The sequence below is a fragment of the Perca flavescens genome, chromosome 14 (assembly GCF_004354835.1).
Source record: "Perca flavescens isolate YP-PL-M2 chromosome 14, PFLA_1.0, whole genome shotgun sequence".
Classification (NCBI taxonomy): Eukaryota; Metazoa; Chordata; class Actinopteri; order Perciformes; family Percidae; genus Perca; species Perca flavescens.
The window spans coordinates 9,601,168-9,623,495 of NC_041344.1; the positions used below are offsets into that span (position 1 = coordinate 9,601,168).

The 22,328-nt window shown below is 41.8% G+C and overlaps 1 protein-coding gene across 1 annotated transcript in view; it reads right to left on the minus strand.

Annotated features, from left to right (window-relative positions):
* The window catches only part of macf1a (microtubule actin crosslinking factor 1a), a 246,337-nt gene that overhangs the window by 142,915 nt on the left and 81,094 nt on the right, over window positions 1-22,328 (minus strand). Inside the window, 1 exon segment of the mRNA XM_028596953.1 lies at window positions 1,235-1,296. Within this exon segment, the coding sequence (XP_028452754.1) occupies window positions 1,235-1,296 (62 nt within the window).

The window sequence follows — 22,328 nt, forward strand, 5'->3', positions numbered from 1 at the left end:
CTTTGTTTATTCACACAAAAGTACACTGAACGAGAGTATACATATTGAGTACATAGTGCGTAAGGGATTTCGGACCTTCCAGTTTCATTATCTTCAACAATCTATGTCATCTACTATAAGGGTTTGACTCAGCATGCAGCATTTTAACTGATGTTTTGACATGATTTTTTTGGGGGGGCATTTCTGCCTTTAATGGATAGGACAGCTAGACATGAAAGGGGAAGAGAGAGGGGAAAGACATGCAAGAAAAAGTCACAGGTCGGACTCGAACCCTGGACCTTCTGCATCAACGTATACACCTCCATATAACGTATGTGTGCCTGCTCTACCATATTTTGACATGATTCGAAGGCTGTCAGGTGTCATTATGTCCTTTCTGTGAAGGGAAGAACTGTGGATCTTATTTAGCTAAATGGTATCAGAGACGTTATGCAGCTGCTCATTCCGATTTAACTCATTCAGTTTGTTTCTTTATCGATGACGATGACAGTCTGCCAATCAATAATTCAATATCTGCATTCCAGTAAACATTTCTGAATTCACAACCACTATTAAATATTCATTCAAGACAATCATTTAGCTTATTTACCACTTTGCTTTTGCTGCTGAACACGATCACAGTGTTAACACGGCCAGACAGAGGGAACTGTTTAACATGCTGTAACGTTAGAGCCATTGCTAACAGAGATAAAGCAAACCAGAGCACTCTGGCTCAGACAAGGCCACATTAACACTGACCAGTCCACATAGGACTGATGAAGCCACATGGTCTCAGCTCGGAGAGGTGGAGGGAGAAGAAACAGACCAGTAGGAAGGGTTTTCTTAAAAAAAAAAAAACACTTGTACTGTATGTACAAGTGTTATGCCAGAACGCAGGCAGATGAAGATGATTACAGTACGACCTGAGACCTTTCACTTCATTGATTTTCAAATAAATGTCTGAGAAGGTGTAGGAGGTCAGATTTTAGAACAGGGTATTGAGAGTGTATAAAGTCCTTTGAGACATGCATTTAAAAATGATGTGGTTAAACCATGACTCAAAATCAAGCATTTTGGTTTGTTTGATCTGTTGGTGAGAAGTAACACAATTAAAATCTTATTTATATTGAAGATAAGGGACGAGATGATACATTTCAAGACCAAACCTTCAGCATTTAATATAAAATAGCCTTGACAAGGATTTCCACAAACCGAAACAGAGGCAAGTGCAAACCATTTGTACTTGGATACATACCTTGATGAGATGCTTGTTGACCCATTTTGTGAAGGTTTTCTTTTGCACCCTGTCCCGCTCATCTGAAGAAAAGAAAAAGAGAGGAGGGAGGTTAATTACATAATCCAAATCCAGCATGGTTGCTGCAGCCCGCATGCTTAACCTACAGAGTTATGTAGATGACGAGGTCACACACACACACGCTTAGAGGAGCTAAGCAATGGGCTAAACAGCCCCTATGGGGAAGACAGTTAGTGATGATGCTGTATTCACTCAGACAACTGGACTGGATTGTATTTATTTGTGAATAACAATATGAGAGGATTTCTGCAGGAAAGTTGCCACACACACACACACACACACACACACACACACACACACACACACACACACACACACACACACACACACACACACACACACACACACACACACACACACACACACACACAGGCTTAGTGGCTGCTTGTATCGGATTACTCCCTCTAAGCTTTTTTTGTTAACACACTTTCATTGCATTACTCAATGGAAGACACACAACCAAGAGTAACTGGATATCAGTCACATACAGTACGTACATTCACAACAGTCTTCTTCACAGTTATTACATGTTCCTTATCTTTCTCAGCAGTGATGTAAAGCAGTATATGAGCTGATGTAAAGACATACACTTGTTAGGAAACTGAAGGTTCTTTGAGTTCAAGGTCGTGTTGATAATATCTATCTATCTATCTATCTATCTATCTATCTATCTATCTATCTATCATGTTTTACTTCGATGACCTAATCCAGGTTGTACCAATGGAGCGCACAACGTTTTTTTTTTGTCTCAGTTGTTGACTTGTCTCAGTTTATATTTTTTTTATAGAGCTCCCTCCTTTGTCAGTTCAGTTTATAAGGTTTACAGTAACATGTCCCTCTGTCTGTTACACACTCAATCTGAAGTGTGATTTGCAGCCAGGCAGACCTCCAGCCTGAGTCCTCCACAGGCCAGAGGAGTGAGGCAGTCAGGTCGGGAATAGAGCCTGATGCTGAGCCACAACTGTGTTATCTTACCCCCCCACCCAACACCTCCACCACCTCTTCCTCCACACCAATGGAGCCTCTCTTCCTATCCAGCCTCTCTCTGCTCATATTGGTCTGTCTAGGAGCAAACACAGACCCTCTCTCCTTTTCCCTTCCCGCCATTCTGTTAAATATCTAACTTCCTGCTGGACCGATAGTCAAACATCCTTTCAAGTGATGTTGCATGTTCCCGAAACGGCCTGAGTCAATGTGAGGGATAGAAAAAGCAATATGTGTGCAACGTGCAATGCTAAAGAATTCAACAGAGTTGATTAAATAAAGACATATCCATCACTTTTAGTTAGTTTTCCTTGATCGACAGAAAAATAAACAGCAACTATTTGATAACCAATTCATCGTCTGAGTGAAATTTCAAGCTGAAAAAGGCAAATATTCTCCGGTTCCAGCTTCTCATTTGTGAAGATTTACTGCTTTTCTCTGTGATAGCAAACTCAATATTTATATTTAAATATGACTATTTGTCAAACAAAACAAGACATTTGAAGACGTCGAATTTGTGATGGACGCTTTTCACTTTATCTCACATTATATAGTCCAAACGGTTAATCGTTCACGTGAGAAATAAAATCTAAAATAATCGGAAGATGAACTGATAATGAAATAATATAAATGTTGTAGATCTCTACATGCTTTCAAATAATATATAATAATAATAATAATATATCTGCAGAAATATAAAAGTGGCTTGATGCTACTCCTGTGTCCCTGGTTGTCAGCACAAAAACTGTAGACATAAATCTACATATATATATTTTTAAAGGTGTTTAAAATATGTAGTCTTCTCCAGGATCGTTTCAGGATCACAACTTAAGTTTCAGCTGTTACTTAATTATTTGATATCAGTGAAAATATTCACTCCAGTAGTTAAAAATGGAGGTAAAATAAAACCATTATAAGATACTTTTATTTCTCATATCAAGAACACTAGCACACACACTCAATGGCTCAATGACAGAGGAGTATTTTCCCTCCAGTTTGTCTAACGACCAATCAGAGAAGGGCCTGCTGCAGGTACTTCCCCTCCTGTCAGTTGTTTATCAGTTACAATGGAGGAGCCGTACGGGAGAGCAGCCATGGGGAGAGATAGACGGTATCACTTCCTTCTTTGAAGATTTCTTGTTATCGGTCTTTCTGACACCTATATAAACACACCCAAACTCACAGAGACTCTAAACACCTTCGATGTGTCAAGCTCCAAAAGTTAAAAGGCTTTCCAAAGAGGAAACTCAATTTAGGATTTAGTAGGTCCAATATCTCAACTAGATAAAAGTTCAATTTACATTGCATAATATACTCATACACACAGGGTGACAGAGAGTTTACATAAAGGGCAAGCCCCGAGGCAGAGAACACATATTTCAACATGCTCTTGCTAAATAGTTTCGCCACTGCAATACGCCTTGCTTCCCAAACCTGCCGGGGTAGTTGAGCTAGTTAGCCCAGAGGGAAACACTGAGGCTTTAACATGTTATTAGATCACACACACACACACACACACACACACACACACACACACGTATATCGGTTAACCACACTGTGCTAAACAATCATCACTGCACCGGTGAAGCCTCATCAGCTTCATGTACAGTAGGTGATTTGGTCATGAACCCATCTTTATAATTTTCACAAAACCCAAACTGGAGACATGAGAAGGTATGTGAGGGACAGCCAGGGAAAGGCGCTCATTCATCGACAGTGGAGGGCATTGTTAAGGCGTACACACCCCCCTTTCCACGCTGTCCAAACACAACAGCACACATTCACACACTCACACACGCCTCATTCTTTTCCCTGACACCCACAGTGATTAATAGAGACCACATTTGGGCATAACTGTTGTCACCGGTGTGTGCACAAATAGGAACTGTTCAAACACACAGTGAAAACACGTGCTGACAGAAGCCACGCTGCACACATGGCAGCATGTAAACAACAACTGCAAACACTGTCTAGTTACACACACACACACACACACACACACACACACACGCTGGGATACACACTGACCTGCACAGCACATTAGCGAGTACAGGTGAGCGTTTAGTTGACATTCATTCCTGTAGTCGGGCCACATCATCCACAGCTCTAGTGTTTGTTCTCCTCTAACCGTCTAGTGCAACGGTGGTGCATAATCCACGCCAGAAGTCAGATAATTATAGCAGTAAGACGTTGTTGGCAACAAGCTGCCTCCACGTATCCAAAAGCTGCAGTAGGAGTGTGAGCCACAAGCAGAGCAGCGGCAGGTAGGACCAGTTTGAGGAGACTCTCCTCTTTTCTGTCTCTTGGTTTCAAATCTGTGTGGTTCACCCGTTCCTTCTCTCCCCGGTCGCTGCCATGTCGGCCTCTCACGGACCAGCCTTCTCCCTCCGTCACCCTTTCCCCAGCAGCATTTGCTGCTCACACGTGTGTCTGTCAATGTCAGCGGCAGCTCCTCCCCCTCGGTCCAAAAGGACACTCCCCTTCAGCCTGCTTACTCACTCACTTTACTTCTACTTCCTCACCAGGCAGTGGCTCTCTCTCTCTCTCTCTCTCTCTCTCTCTCTCTCTCTCTCTCTCTCTCTCTCTCTCTCTCTCTCTCTCTCTCTCTCTCTCTCTCTCTCTCTCTCTCTCTCTCTCTCTCTCTCTCTGTTTCCAGTTCACAACAGACGGTCTGTACTGGCTGCAGCTGACGGTGTCTCTCTGCAGAGCTGCAGGGGTGCTTGCTCTGTTTATCTTTTCTTGCTTTTCTCCCTACGATGCCTTTCCCTCGCTCTGCGTAGGTAAGCAACTCTCGATCCAAAAGAAATCATTTCGTTTTTGATATTTTCTCTTTTTTTTTAGTTGAATGCCTGTGAAGGGCAATAGATGTTCAGTGAATCCACAATTGAAGTTAGTTTTTGCACTGTTTTTGTTTTTTTTTGTCACAGAGCAGAACTGGAGAAAGGGACCGAAGGGGGTTTGTTTGTATCCTGCAGAGAGGTTATGAAAAACCAATTCTGAACGAAAAAAAAAAATGTCCCAGATATATCCATTAGGGATGATGTAATCCACTCGAATCCTCTTTACAAGCCACAAAAGCATTCAAAAACCACAAGTATGGATTGTTCTGCAACACTATGCAAACATACACTCCTCTTGTTCAAGCTGACAAATACCAGATGCAGCAGCGCCCTGATATCTTCATTCCCTTTCCTTCACTCCTGCTCCTTTTCTCATGTTTCCTTTCCTTAAGAGGCAAACACAAACTTTCCAGCTTTCTTTTGCCGAAGAGTCAACAGTCCTGAGGCTTTTCGGGGCTCCTGGCGGTGTGAGCTCTGTCGCTGTGTGAAGAAAAAAGTGGAAGACACTTCGGCTGAAATGGACTTTAGACCCATTAAAAGAGGCCTGGCTGATTTGTGACGTTGTTTAATTTAATATTGTAAGGAAAACCAGCCCAAGCTGAGTCATTCATCTCATTAGAGCATGAGTCTTGTGTGTGCACAAAAGAGATGGGAGCTGACCAATGGGGTACATAATGAAGAAAAGCCTTGTCATATTTCTGGCCTTTGTCCAGACTTGTGCTTTTCAGGCAGCCACAGTAAGCAGCCAGCGGGCGTTAACTCACACTGCTCGCTGCAGAACACATCATCCAAATCATGACAAGACAATTCCCTGTCCAGATCCGCTTCCTTCCACAGCTGTTAGCCTGGACTCAGATTATTGTGAAGCATCTCTCTTCCCTTCTTCCTTGTTTATCGCAGTCTCTCAAAATAGCTCTGCTGCCCCAGACAGCGCAGATGCAGTTTTGAATAATTTTCTACCAAAAGAAGAGTCAAGAATCAGCAGTGTGGAAGCAATGAGTCTGCACAGGCTAAAAAAGCTCAGCTACAGCGTCTGAGTCAAACAACGATCCTCATGTGACCCTGTCCAGGAGTCAGGAAGTGAGGACAGACCTCTGCTGATATGACAGCCGCACCTGACTCTTAAAGCAGGTGTACTCTGTACAGTTACACACACACACACACACACACACACACACACACACACACACACACACACACACACACACTCTTACAGTCGAAAACAAGCTCAGACAGAGCAACACAAGCTCCTCCTTTTCGTCTGTTTCTTCCACCGACGTCACTCCCTTCTCGCCATCCCACCTTCTTTTTTGTCCTCTTCTTCTTTGCTCCCTCTTGCCGTCAGATTCTTCCTTTTATCAGAGTCTTCGTAGTGAAGCTCTCCTCTTTCCATCTCTAAGGGACCATCCACACTAAAAATACCCGACTGAGCTTACGCCTCTAATACCACGCAGTGTGCTTATCCCTCGCTCTCTCCTTCTCTCTCGTTATCGCCTCTAATCTCCTTTGTTCTCCCATTCCGGTGTCCTGGCTTTCCCCTCTTGTGATTCAATTGTGGAAGGGATGTTTCCAAGTGTGCTCCTCCTTTCCTCAGTTAATGTCATCTTCCCTTCTTTCACTTTCCCTTTCTTTTTCAGTTTCCCTCTTAGCCAGGCTGGCTTCCCCAGGGTTCATTTATCCTCCTCCTCCTCCTCTCTGGTGGCACTCAAAGCTTGGCAGCAGGCTTCATCCCTCTTTTTTTTCCATTTCATTATTCGTTTCCTTCCGCTTCTTATCCCATTGCTCTCTCTTTGAGCTACAAACCCCAAATGCTAAATGCTTGTAAAGCAGAACAAGGTCACTCTAGATCTGCAAATCAGCTGATTGGAGGAGGCAGGAAGTTCAGTTCAGTACTTAGTCTTAAATATCCAAACTTTCTCTCTCCCCGTTTGTTAGGTAATTACATACCAATTACACATCAGCTAGCTGTCGAGTTAGCGTATTTGCCTAGTGAGTTTTCCAGGATGGTGAAGGCATGTCCCGCCCTACTCTACCCTAATCCTAACCAATCCACCTCCTCGTGGCTAAACCTAACCAATCCAACCAACGAAGGCAACAAGTACTACCCAATCAGAGGAAGAGTATGTCTTCGCCATCCTAGGAAACAAGTTGCATCCAGCTAGCCTAGTTAGCCACAAGCCCCGTCACCGGAATAACATCAGATTCAATCTGCCCTCCTGTGGCCACAAAGAAAAACACCTCCTTTTTGAGGAAACTCCTGAAGATCAATACCATTCATATATAAGACCAAGGTTTATTCATGTAAAACTAATCCAAAAATGACACAATACACAAAAAGGCATGTAAACGTCGTTGAGTGGAGGACGGAGCGAATCCAAAGTCTATGTTGTTAACTGAAGATGATTCAGGGTCAGGGTGGTTTTACTACTGACCTGCATCTAAATAAATACATCATCTGTCCTGTTCAGTGGGCATGCCACCAAACCAGACCTGCCCTCTACTTCAGTACATTGCAGGGCCTGTGTGTCTCAGTAATCCAATGGAGTTTAATACAACAAATATCCTACAAGACGCACTGTTTTCTATGGACCATTTTAATCAGTAGAACCCTCGGTTCTGTATTTTGGATTTACAGCTACTGATATAAACTAAGAGAGCTTAAGAACAAGGCTTAGCGATTTTAAAGAAATTGTAAACCATGACTTACAAGTTGTGTCAACTCAAACCACATAATGTACATATACACACCCACACACACCCTACCATGCTTGGCCTACCACTGTGACAGGCCAAGTTTCCTGTGATGAGAAAAAGATTAAGACGACAGCATCACGCAGTATGACCATGGACACATACACCCCCCCATCTGGTGTCACACATCAGTGGCTCATCTAGAACCTAGAGACAAGATCAAACAAGCAAGTAAACATGAAAGTCAAGTTTGACGCATGAGTTAAGTCGTGCCTCACTCTAGTCTGGAAATCACTCACGCGGACACGTCCCTAAAACCGTATTACTCATGAGAGACACACACATTTTAACTGTTCCTAATCATCTATATGAAGTCATATTTTAGACTACCTTAAATGAAAAAAATGTCAATGTGAACTACTGTAAGAAAATATTTAGTAAATAAACACAAACACCCTCATGAAACCACCCACAGCTGTCCTAATCCATAAGTGAAGCATATTGGACACAGCACCCTCAACTGACCGTATTAGTGGACAACATGTAAGCTCCTGTTTTGTATTAGGATACAGCACAATTACATAATATATATGTAAATGCTATAAAACTACTTCCTGTGAGGTTTGGTGCTCAAAAGTAAGATTTTATTAATTTTTTTGGTCATCTTCAAGCCCACAAAGGCCAAGCGCACACAACTGATTTGGGGTAAAGTGTCACTTTAATATCAGAAAAAAAAAGATATTATTCCTCAGGTTTGTGATAATTTGTGTTCATCATTATTATCCCTCAGAAATATCTTACCTTTCCCTCTCTACTTTGCTGAATAGCTGTGCTTTATACTTTGGGGAGCTTTACCTCTTTAACATGGTCTCCCTTGTCTCTGTTAACATCACTGTTACATCCGCTTCTCTCTCAGTATCGATGGACCTCATTGATCTGCACTGTTCTATCATGCCAGATAGTTCTCCCCATAGTGAATTAAAGCCAATCGTTGCATTCAGATAAAATTAGAAACATGTCCCAAAACCAATCATGACTAACCTAGAATTTAGCTCAGTTTTTCCAGTGAGGCACTGGATTTAAACCAACACGAGGTGCATTACCAACAGTTTCTGAGCAAAAGGTATAAAGGTCCATAAAAATACCAAGTCAAAATGGTTTAGCATATGCAGCTAAATATATATATATATATATATATATATATATATATATATATATATATGTTTGGATAGAACAGACTGTTACATAATGAATAGGCTATAAATAGGTTATTAGCGCTGAGGCTAAACTAGAAAAGCCAACTGGAATTTTTTGAATGCTGCATAATGGGGTGTTAAATCAGTGTTTTACCATTAACTATGAAGAATTAGACACATGACTTAACTCAGCAGCTTACTGACAGCACAGCAGCTCGTTGTTTAGTGTAAAGCATGAAGTTATAAAACAAAAACATAGTCAGCCACGTAAGCAGCGCCACACACAGACTGCAGTCTCCAGGCTGAATTACATGGATTAGACTATATGATTCAGAAGCTCAAATATGGAAGATTCTGCTCCTCTGACTCATGCAGATGAGATACAGTAATCAAGTCCTGCACCACAAAAGCATAAAACAGGATATAAACCCCATATACTATTTACAGCACAAGCCACTTCAGATAAGACTCAAGCTAAAGAAAAAAACCTGTAGGCCTACTCTTTCAAAAGCCTCGCAGGTGCTGAGCTAAATGCTACAGGCCGTGATTTAAACGCCAACATGCTAACAGAGAAGTCAAGTTCTCCCTTATAAAAATGGCACAGCAGAAGGGGTGGAGCTTAAACAGGAAGCACATGGAGCTAATGGGAGATCTTCCCTTTCTCACTGCAAAGACAAGATAAATCATAGCTGGAGCGGTGACTTGAAGAAGAGATGAAGATTTTCAAAAAAAGGAAACAGAAAGAGCTTATACTTCTCTCTCCGCAGCAGTTGGACCAAAACCTCATAAGTCACAGTTTACCTTGTTGGAACCTGGCTGTCCGTCGACGACGGCGACAGTAAAACCAACATCCAGCTGCTGTCAAGAAGTGAAAAGTCACCACCAGGATAGGGATTAGGATCGCAGGGTCTGTTAGAAAGTCCATCTTGTCTCATTAACTGAACGTTGCTCGGTTTCCCAAACTCTTACAAAAAAAAAAAAATGTCAGGGAGCTCCAAAAGCTGACAATAAATGTCCAAAAGACTAACCAAAAGCAAAAGTTATTGCTCCGTCTGCAGGCTTACATGTAAAGTCCCAAAACTAGTTGTGTCCATAAAGAAGAGATTTTACAAAAGTTTTTCTAAATGTCAGCCGACAGAATCACAAGGATCCTTCTTCTCCTTTCACTTCTTCTGTTTGGACACAAAGCAAAAGCACCAATGTTCCACGTCCTTTCTACAGCATCTCTCTACATTCAGCACAGAACTACTGCAGCTAATAACTTCTCTGAGTTCTTCTCTCCATTCAGATTCTCTCTCCCTCTCCCCTCTCTCTCTCTCTCTCTCTCTCTCTCTCACTCGTTTTCAATCTCGCTCGCTCTCTGACACTCTAACAGTGAATTCCTTTCCCCTGAAACAAGCGACCAGACTTCAGCCGTTGCTGAGTGCACCGTTAGAAACCCGGTAAAAACCCAAAATAGGGCTAAACAAACGGAAATGTGTACTCTGTGTGTGTGTGTGTGTGTGTGTGTGTGTGTGTGTGGTTTCCTCACACTCTCTAAAGAAAGATGAGGGAGATACCCTCATGCTCTTCTTCCTGTGTGTGTATTTCTAGTTCAGCATGTTAAAAGTAATTTCATATATTTATGAGCATAGCACACCAACTCTTTCTGTATTTGAATGCATACATACATGTTGCATTTGTATGTGCTTACACATTGGCAGCAGTTTGTGGAAGATGTGTGTATTTGTGTGTTAGGGAGGAGAGTGTGTGTGTGTGTGTGTGTGTGTGTGTGTGTGTGTATTTACCTCTGTTGCTATGAGTGAGCAATGCATCCTGGCTGTGATATTTATCCACCGCTATCTTTGAATGATGTCTGCTGACTGCTAATGGCGTGCTCAAAAGCTTCAGACAGAGGGGGGGGGCGATCAAACCAATGTGTGTGTGCGTGCACATGTTAGACGTGGAGACATTACAGCGTGATTCAGCATGATTCAGGCTGCGACTGGAAGGCAGGGGTTCCTCAAGTTACTCTCACCTCGCAGAGGTGTGTGTGTGTGTGTGTGTGTGTGTGTGTGTGTGTGTGTGTGTGTGTGTGTGTGTGTGTGTGTGTGCGTGCGTGTTCGAGGTTATCAACTCAGCCCGGAAAAGCCACTGACATTTTAGTCCTAGCAACCTCCGGTCACAACAATACACAACCACAATCAATCTGACGACATTTAATTGCTGTCAGGGCAGAAACCTCAGCTTCATGCTGCAGTTTGAGCCCATTTTCCAACCCTAATACAATAATTCAAAAACAACTTTGTCATTTAGGAAATGTATGATTTTCACCAGAGAACAATAATACGATTAGGAAAGTAATCATGCAGCGTTTTAGTCACATATAATAAATAAAGGCGGATATATGGAGAGAGTAATGCGTTTCTTTCCCATTAGTCATGTCCTAATCACCACAATTACCAGATGACATGAGGTAATGGAGATGTGATACTGATGCCAGCTGTTAATCCTGTTCTCTGTTGTTGATTTCCTATTGCAACAGAACTACATTACCCAGAGTCCTTCCTGCCCTAAAATTACCTATGTACCTGTAGAAAAGCCAACATCAGCTCGTAACATTGTACTTTTTCTATATTCAATACCTTTTTTTTTTAAAAAAGGGAGCATTCGACAGTGTTGTGAGTCTTTAGGAGGCAAAACTGTAGTACCCAAAGTCATGTCTGTCCTAAAATCAGCAAATACATAAATTCTCAACACATACAAGCCAATTTGATTTGAGCACTTCTTGTATTGGTTGAGGAGAAAGAGGAGTGATCAAATAAGAAAGCATGCAAAAAAAAAAGAGAATTAAAAAATTAAAAATCTGCGTGACAAACAGAGAATGATTGAGAGAAAAAGGGAACAAAGTGAAACCGAGAGGAGGCAAAAGAGGAATTTTAGCAACCACATGTATCTTGTGGTAAAGAGTGTGATGCTGCCACTGTGGGGCAGAAGAGACCAACATGTGTGTGTTGGGCTGCACGACTTAACACTCAAACCACTGACAGCAGCACCAGTGTAACATTTACCTCTGAAAAAACCACCAAACTCTGACACCAATGACATCTTTCTTTTATAATCGACTTCATACTGATAGAAAACTACAACTGATGTATTTATTAAGGCCTAATTTAGTGGTTTTAACTGTAGTTACAAGCTGGATCTACTTTCTTTAATAACTGGTTTCAGTTATATTTGTATTTCCTTTATAAACTAAAAATATTTCTGGTGTGTTTCACTTCATTGTGTTTCATCACCCATGTACACACAAAACTTAAGTTTTCACAGATACTATACAACTACACACACACACACACACACACACACACACACACACACACACACACACACACACACACACACACACACACACACATTGAGTCAACTCAGATAACCTGCATTGAATTTATCTGAATTTAAGATAACTTGCTGAAAAAATTACGAAACAACCCCCCACAAATCATTCACATGCTAAAGATCATTTCATTTATTTCTTCCTCCTACATTTACACACTCACATGTTACACTGGCTGAGGTAATGGCTGCATGTTTGCACCTCTGTGTATGTGTGTATGACAGCTTTCAGGGTCAAGAGGTCAGGGGTTCAATCTTATGTCCTCTCTCTGCAGAAAATGCTGCGTCCGGAAAAACACACACACACACACACACACACACACACACACACACACACACACACACACACACACACACACACACACACACACACACACACACACACACACACACACACACACACACACACACACACACACACACACACACACACACACACAAAACCGGGGTGTAACAAAGCCCGGGGATGATGTCATACTACAGTATAACCTGGAAACAAGAGAGAGGAAAGCAAAGTCGAAAGATTGGGGCAAGAAAAAGAGATGTAAAAGAGAGTTTGGAAGCATAAAGGGAGACAGAGAGTGAAACCACAGTGCTATTGTGAGGCTTTGTGTTGTATTGGCTGTTTGTTTTGGGAAGTCAATGACCCATTTCATTCAGATATCACAGAGAGAAATCTCACACTCAATGCCAATCACACACACACACACACACACACACACACACACACAGACACAGTTTTGTGACTGTGTAGAGTCTCAGTACTGTCTCTTCTTTCACTATATTAGCATAATATAATTCATTTGATGCTTACCGTCAAGGCATAGACATTTAACCCTCACTGGACAGAAAGAAGTACAATTATTTTACATACGTCTAGTCAATTTGCTTGCATGTTTCTCTCTCGCGTTTTTAATGTTGCAGCGTGTCATGTCTCCCGTCTCTCCCTCCCCCAGTTCAACTCAATTCTCCCAGTCAGCATACTTTACATAGATAGATAGCCAGCAAGGTCACCCCGGTACACAAAGTATACACACACACACACACACACACACACACACACACACACACACACACACACACACACAGAGTACTTTTGTGAATATTTGTACTATCCACATAATAGTACTGTAACACACAGAGAGATGGAAATATACACTGCAGTCAGACCACACAACAAACTGCAAAACCGGGTTCAGGTTTATGATTATGAAACCATACAGCAACTAATTTGTTCCTGTGATAATTGTCCTTTTTGCTTCGAAAAATTATTTTTGGTATCAGCACAAAAATGTGGATATCATGCTGGCACCGGTGTCAAAACTTTCCAAAAATACACAGCTCTATATAACAGGAGTGGTTATGCAGCATCCCAGCTGTGTAAGGAAGAAGCCAACTGCAGGAGGAAACAGGGAAACAATATGTTGCCGAAGGGCAGAAGGGTGGATGAGCAGCAAGAGCAGCATGAGGAAAAGGACAGTTGCATGGATCCTCTAACCTTGGACTTCCATAAAAAAAAACATCTCATTCTTCCGCTTCCTTCACTTCCTCTGACAAAGTCCCATCTGCCAGACTGAACTCAATCACCTCCAGCTTCTATCAGTGCAAGCAGCTTCTAATAACCAGCCCTAAACTCTGTAACTATCTTCTAATAACCAGCCCTAAACTCTCTGTAACTATCTTCTAATAACCAGCTCTAAACTCTGTAACTATCTTCTAATAACCAGCCCTAAACTCTGTAACTATCTTCTAATAACCAGCCCTAAACTCTCTGTAACTATCTTCTAATAACCAGCTCTAAACTCTGTAACTAACTTCTAATAACCAGCCCTAAACTCTGTAACTATCTTCTAATAACCAGCCCTAAACTCTGTAACTATCTTCTAATAACCAGCCCTAAACTCTGTAACTATCTTCTAATAACCAGCCCTAAACTATCAGTCTTTTTTGCATCATAACAAAGAAACTGACAAAGCTGTGAAAGTTCAGTGTTGAGATTAAGGTACATTTTTGAGAAAAAAATTAATAAAAAGGGTTAAAATGTTCTTCCTAACAAACCTAATGCCTCAATAATCATTGCTTTCTGCCATTATGAAATTATACTCCAGTCTCAGTGTTCTCTCCAGGGTAGTGCTGTTATGCTGTAACTCTTTTGAATGTGAATGAAACAGCTGTTCTGAGCCTCCGGTCACCTTACAGCTGCATGTGGTGTGACCGAGACACATCGGTAGTGGCTGCCAGCCTCCCACGCTATGTCCCGGCACTTCTGACCTCTGCATTGGTGAAATGCAGCAGAAACGCTTCCTGTCTGGAAAGTGAGCCATCAGCCAGAGCCCTGACCTGCCATTCTGAGGTTGAACCATTCAGATGAAAGTACCAGGAGGTTTCAGACATACCACTACACGTTCAGGGGGGGAAGGTGTACGTAGAGGGAATATCTTCCATCAGCAGTACGCTCAGTACAGTGATGCACCTGGCTGTTTATGGCTCAGCCACTGAACTACATACTGTGAAAATATTGTCTGGGATCCTGAAACAGCGAGAATGAGTGTCAGTGAGTTGTAATTCTGTTTGCAGTACAATAAATAGAGGATATATAGTCTGCAAGGAAAGTTGGAGCCACTTTAAAAAAAACTCTTCTCTGCAGTGTCAAACTGTGCAGTTAGGGGGCAGCCTGGGTCCAGTTACAAAGAAGCATATTCAGTTTGCCTCCAGTGTTGCAGCATTGACTTTTATCAAACATCTTATTCAGCTTAAAACTCCCAAAAAAGGGTTCATTCCCACACTTGGATCAAGATCCTCCATTCTTTTTTTTTTCATCTTTACTCCAGACTTGGTGTGTGATGTTCAAACTTTTCAGTCTGTTAACGTTGGTCCAATGTTTGTTTCACTGTACTGGTATATTATAAGTAACCAGAAAATGGTCAAACAATTCCCAGAAGGGAAAATATGGGAAATAATTATAAACCCAAACTGTTGTTTAATGTTCACGACATAATAGTCACATAATATGTAAAACATTTACACACACACACACACACACACACACAACGCAGTTTAGCTCTACCCAAATGGATTTGGCATCGCTGGGTGAAACACGCATAAGCAATCAACCTCAGACTAGTTAGTTATTCAGGCATGGCAAATCACACAGCGAGGAGCTGGACTTCTGGATCACTGGACCTGATTGAGGCTTCACTGACAGTCCAGTTAACTAAACCACAGAAATGATATCAGACAACTATGGGTCTTTTTTTTATTTATTTTTTTTTTTATTTTTTTTTTTTAAAAGGACCACTGAGGAGTTGTCGGGTTAAAAAAAAAAAAAAAAAAAAGATATATTTCATTGTGATTTAGTAATTAAGATATTTAACTACATTTATATTAAAATGTTGCCGGTTGCTTATAGCGTTTTATGTGTTATATGTTACACTCCGTACGTGGTGCTTTAATCCCCCCTGCCCTTATATGGATCCAGGGTCTCACTAAAACAGGGTGAATGGTTAAGGTGGGGCAACCGTTAATGCACTGAATGTAATTCTAAATCTGAATGTAACATACTGTGTATATAAAATATATTGCTTTATAATCAAAATAAAGTTGTCCTCCAAAGAGGGGGGAGGGTGGTGGTAGGAAAAAAAAAAAAAAAAAAAAATGGTTGCTGGATGGGAAAAAAAAAAAATGGGAGCCAATGGTATAGTAAGGTGCTGTTTTGTCCAGTCTGTTTGTTGTTAAGTTTATATACCACTGTTAACCATATAGCCAGACTTTATAACCATAGTTCCGTCTTTATACTATAAACTGTTCAATAAATGGGTAAAGCAAAAAAAAAATAACCATCTTAAGAAAGGTAATGTTATATTTCTTTCGGTTATGTTTGTGTCAATCCCCAGCATGTAGGCAATAAATAGCCAACAGTAAGTGAGTAACTTATTTTATCCGGTTTGGCAGAGAACACCACGTCCACTCTGATCCCTACTGTGGTCTCTTTTTAAGTGTGGGATGAACACATCAAAAGGCTCCCAGTGCTGCTGATAGTTAAGTAAGTTATGTTTTAATGGGAGAACTGAGCGGATCGCTAGTGCCGTTCCAAAGAGCAGACAGGAACAGCGCCAGGAGTCATCAGACAGACAGACAGACAGACAGACAGACAAACTGAGAGAAAGAGACAGGCAGGCAGACAGCGATACCCCTAGATGCCATTAAGAGATTAGAAGAGAGTAGGATGAAACGGGAGAGGACAGAGGACGAGTGTGGCCCCCGAATAAACTAACAAGGACGGATTAACAGGAGATGACCCGAGGATACACACAGATACAGACACACACAAAACACAGAGGGGCCAGAGAATTACTGAGGAGGTGTCAGTGTAAGTGATGAAAAGTGGGAAGTTGACCCATCTGGAGACAGACTTGAGGTCAGCTTAGAGCCACTGCTTCAACTAGCAGCTCAAAGAGATAACAACTCCTCTGTTAAAGGCTTCCTCCCTCTAAACACAGGTTGACTGTGTGAAAACCACAAAGTCACATTTACAATCATTGTCACCCTGTAAACAGTGATGTAATGACATTTCCCAAAAGCCTGCAAAGCTGCTTTCTAGTTAGTGTTTCAGGAAATGACAGTGGGTTTTTTGTGAATGCAGAAATGAAATTGTGAGAGAGAAATGAGGAAAAAAAAATCTTCAGGAAAGTACATTCAAATTTTGGGGAGTCAAACTGGGTCACAGACCCTGCTGCTGCAGCAGCTCAGTCCCAAAATGTCAAGAGAGCAACTCTTGTTTCTAGAAGCCTGAATTCCTGCATAGCTAAATCAAATGACTTGGCTGAGAAAGCAGGAAAGGTTTCGGAGCCTACACACCCAAAAATACAGAAACGCAAACAGCAGCAGTGGCAAAGCTTTTGTTTTTAGGAAACAAAGCTCAAATTTCACCCTGCACAATAAAAAGAAAACAAGACTCAAACAGTTAACATATATGCTCTAATCCAGTCAGGGACCACACTGACAGACACCAAAAATTGATTATTTTAGCATTTAACATGAAATATCATGAATCTGTCTGACTTATCATATAAGCTTTAACAGCACAAAAACAGCTGTGATTACCCACAAGTGCTTTGGCTGTTACGTTTAGAAAAGAAACTGACTAAACAGTGACTTTAAAATAAATACAAAATAGATTTTCTGCATAAAAGATTCTTGTTTATAAAAGAACGATTATCAGAATAAAAGGCATATCGATTATGGCAAAGAACATCATTTGACTTTGCTTTAATTTCATTTTTATCTCCTGGCCTACAGTTAAAGTAAGAATTACTGTAAGTTATGTAACCAATACTTCGCTCAACGGTGTTTTAAGCCCCCACCGTCGACTTCAAGGCAGCGCTGCAACCATCGACTTCAAGGCACCTAACCCTAACGCCTTCCATGCAGCGGTGCCTGGAAGACGACGTTGGGGGCTTAAAACACCAAACACCCAATACTTCTGAGTTGAGGCAATTTTTGTAGGCCAACCCGGAAGTTGGCATCGCCCTGGTTCCTTCGACAAAAAGCATTTTCCATTTTATTGCAGAAAATAAACTCTGTGGCAAACACAAGTTTATGATATGTACAAGTTTTACACTGTGTAAAGATTACTTTGCTAAACAAAACTTGTACGTATTAAAAAAAACCACAGACTCTGAGACGGGGGAACTGGAAGTCCAAAAATGACAACTCATTTCCGGGTTTTAGGACTCATTCCTTCAGCACTCTGTCTCATCTTCCTTTCCATAAAGGAAACAAACATTGACTGTTAATAAAGTCAGAGGACGCAAAATGTCCAAGTCCCAGGCTTCATAGGCCCATTCCCCCACCGTGTTTGGACGTAACATCAGTCTTATGGGATTGTATGATGGAGTTTGGTTTGGTTTGTATGCAGCATAAGCACACGGAGCCTGACTGGAAACAGGAAACCAACATGACCTCGGTGACCCGACTCATTCTCAGCCATCAGGCTCAAGAGCAGTGTGAAAACTGTGATCTTGACTTCTAGAGCTTTACTGCCCGGTCAGAGCCTTCCTCGGGGTAAAGGGTAAAGATGATGTTTATGTGTGTAAGTGTGTGTGTGTGTTGACATCAGTGTGGGCCTAGTTAATCTTATCACACAGTTTGTAGATGCACTTTAAGTCATCTACCCTGACAGCGCTGCTTAAATCTGGTCCTTTACATGTGGAAAAACGAACAACAAACGCACACAAATACTTCCCTGACCCATCAGAGAAACCAGGAGCAGTAAGGATGGGGTTAAAGGGAGAAGAGTGTAAGAGCTGTCACCCAGAATGGCACAGAGAAGCCCTGCATGGATGGATGGTGGGAAAGGAGGGAGAGGACAGAGTTCGAAAAAAGGGAAGAGAGAAGAAAGAGCGATAGATTTATGACCCCGTGAGAAAAAGAGAAGCTTCATCCAAACTCTTTAGGTTTTAGGGCCTTAGTTAATCACAGGTTAATGAGTGGGAAAAGGTAGGAACAAAAAGAGAATGGAGGATGAATTAGCTTTATTTTAATTCAGATCGAATTGAGGCGCAACGGGAAAACACTGAAGGAAAGAAAAGTGGTGGAAAGGAGTCTTTGTCTCGTGGGTGCACCGGATAAAGCGCGTGAGATAAGGACAGGTGATAGAGCAAAGTCCAAGAGGAACAAAAACACGAGATCAATGGGAGACAGGCTGAAAGACAGGTGAAAGTGGAAGGTAGAGAAAACAGGTGAGAGGACAGGACAGCCAACGTCACACAGTGTGGCAGCAAGGAAAAAAAGAGAGAGTGAACTCCTAACCCAGAATATCCACTATCGCTCTGCTGGATCACTTTCAAGAGTTAACAATGTTCTTCCTTCCGGGTTTGTTTATAGTGTTTGGTTTCTAGGTGGATAAAAAAAAAAGAAAAGTGTACCAGAAATTTGCTTACAAATTATAAATGAAATAAAAAAAAGAGAATATATATATATAAACTGGAATCTGTGAGGCACAATTGAAACAAGAAGAGTTTAAAGCCATGCTACAGCAACGTCAGCATGCTCACAATGACGATGCTAACATGCTAATACTTAGCAGACATAATCTTAGTTTAGAGTGTTAGCATAACATTCGCAGGCATTTGGACATAAACCAAAATATTGGGCAAGTTAAAAAATGTATTTGATGGTGGCGCTAGATGACTAGTCAGGGGATCACAAAAGCCAGTAGTCTTCTTCATCCTCTGCGCACCATGAATGTCTGTACTAACGTTTGCGGTAGTCTTTCCAATATTTTCTGAGCTATTTCAGTCTGGATCAAAGTGGTGGACCGATCGACTGACCGGTCACTGCTATTGACAAAACAAAGCAGCTAGCATGGATTTAAAAATAAAAAGAATAAATAAAAAGTGATACAACTTTACTTCTGTCCGACCTCATACCCTGGCTGTGTTAGCGCTTTGCTACATATGTACAGAGCAGAGAATGAATGAGAGATGGTAAAGAGGGCTAAGGAGGAGGTGTGTTTGTGAGCGCCACGGAGAAAGAGCAAGACTTCCATAGGGTCGTGAGAGAGGGACAAAGACGACAACGAAGAAGAAAAACACTTAAGACGATGAGGTCAGTGGATGGGAAAGAACGAAAGACAAAAAGTGAGGGAACGAATGGGGCAGGGGCAAAGAATGTGAAGAGTGTACACAAATACAGGGGACCCTGACACATAACCACGGTAACCAGGCCTTTAATTTTAACCCCAGCTTTTCTCGTTGCCATGGACACCTATCAATTAGCACCCCCACCCCCACCCGTCCCCACCCCCCCCCACATCTCCTCGGCCCACCATCCCATCTTCTGGCCTTTCATTGGGGCACTTGACCCCAGCTCTTGAAAAAGCTGTAATTATCAGGCTGTCAGAGGCCGCCACGACGTCAAAAATGTACATTCAGTCTGGTCAACGTCTCAGCAACAGAGGCCTCTCTTTAGTTTTTATTTAGTTTCAAATATTTACTGGTTTCAGCTTCTCAAATGTGAGGATTTTCCATATTTCTTTGTTTTATATCTTTGTAAGCTGAAAACATTTTGCTTTTAGACTAATGGTTGGACAAAAACAATGAAAAAAATTATTTCATTTTTACAGTTTTCTACCAGATTAAATAATAAAAAAAACCATTGACTAATGCCAATAATTAGTTGCAGCCCACATTTGGCTTTTTGCCTTGAGTGCAAAACAAACACAAGCTCACATCTTTAATTAAACAGTAATCATTTGGATGTCACAATCTGTATACTCACCAATAAATCCTACATTTGTATCAGCAGCTCTGCATTTGGTCCTATTTGATGTCTTAATGGGTTTGGTGGTAAAACTGTCCTGAGAACAGCTTGTTAAATGTATCAAGTAGCCTGGATGCACTATAAAAAAAAACTCCCTCTCACTCAAGGAGGACTTTCACTTTTATTTTATGGCTCCAAAGGCGTGTGTGCCTTTGTTTTTATTTGCACATAAGCGTGTGTTGTACACAGGCAGGTGAGAGTTTGTGTGCAGAATTCAGTCAGTGGAGCTGTCAGTGAGTCAGGTAACGCTAAGGCGTGATTTATGGTTCTGCGGAGGCTCCACGCAGAGCTTTACCCATAGCCTATGTAAGTTTATACTTATGTGTTGGTGTATGTTTCGATGTGTGTGCGTGTGCGTGGGGAGTGTGTGGTAGAGCGAGTGAGAGCGTGAGGGCGATTAGCTTCGGAACGAGTACGGACTCTACGGACGAGTACGGCACAGGGAGAGAAACAAAGTGTCTCCCCTGTGTTTTCTGACCACGGTGGGAAATCTGTAGCAGGAACATTTAACCCTCTCCTTGATTTCATGTTGTTTATGGAGAAGGAGAACCAGGAAATGAGTCGGGGGAAATGCAACGCTACCAAGCCACGGCTGAGTGACGTGCGTCGCCGCGACGTGTGTGTAGTTACATTTTTTGAAAGATACACGTCAGGCTACGGCGTAGGCTACGGCATGGTTTCGGCGTAGGCTACGGCATGGCTACGGCGTAGATTTAAACGCAGGAGCATAAATCACACTTTATGTGTGTAAAAGTGTAATAGAGAGACAGTAGACTATTGTGTGTGTATGTGTGTGTGTGTGTGTGTGTGTGTGTGTGTGTGTGTGTGTGTGTGTGTGTGTGTGTGTGTGTGTGTGTGTGTGTGTGTGTGTGTGTGTGTGTGTGTGTGTGTGTGTGTGTGTGTGTGTGTGTGTGTGTGTATCTCAGTGACGAAAAGGCAGAGGGAAAGCCAAAGACCACCAAGACTGACCGTGATAAACAAGAGGAGAGGGGAGGAATGATCGTACATCAGAGACAGGCTGAAGCTTCTCTTTCCCTCTCACTAATGGCCCTGTGTTGCTCTGCAAAGACCTTTTCATCATGTTCACACACCGAACAGATGCACACACACACACACACCAACACGCATATACACAGACCACAGCTCTATTCACTATGTGGCAGAGCTGTAAATGAATGAGCGTATCTCGGTTTAGCCCGGAAGCAGCAGCGATGTGAATTGTGCCCAACTTGGAAAGTGATCAATGGCCACGCTAATTACTCCCCACGGCACAGGTTCATAAGAAAGTCAGGTATGTTACGACTCAGTACGGTTACATAAAAGGGACAGTAATCCTTTTTTAACGAGCTCATGGGGAGATAAGTTCAAGACCGGCATTTGAACACTTTGTGGACAAGTGGGGTTTGGTAAAGGGCTACTGAACAGATGAGGCAGGAGAGGTGTGGGAATAAAAGAACAGGAGAGGACAAACTATTGTAGGGAAAAGAAAGAGACGAGCTGATATAAGATAGTCTAAAAATAAAAACCTATTTGAAGGAAACTTCCAGTTTATGGCAATTTGAATACTATTTATTATTCTGGTTGGTTATTATTGGTTATGATAATACTGTGCTCACCAAAATAATT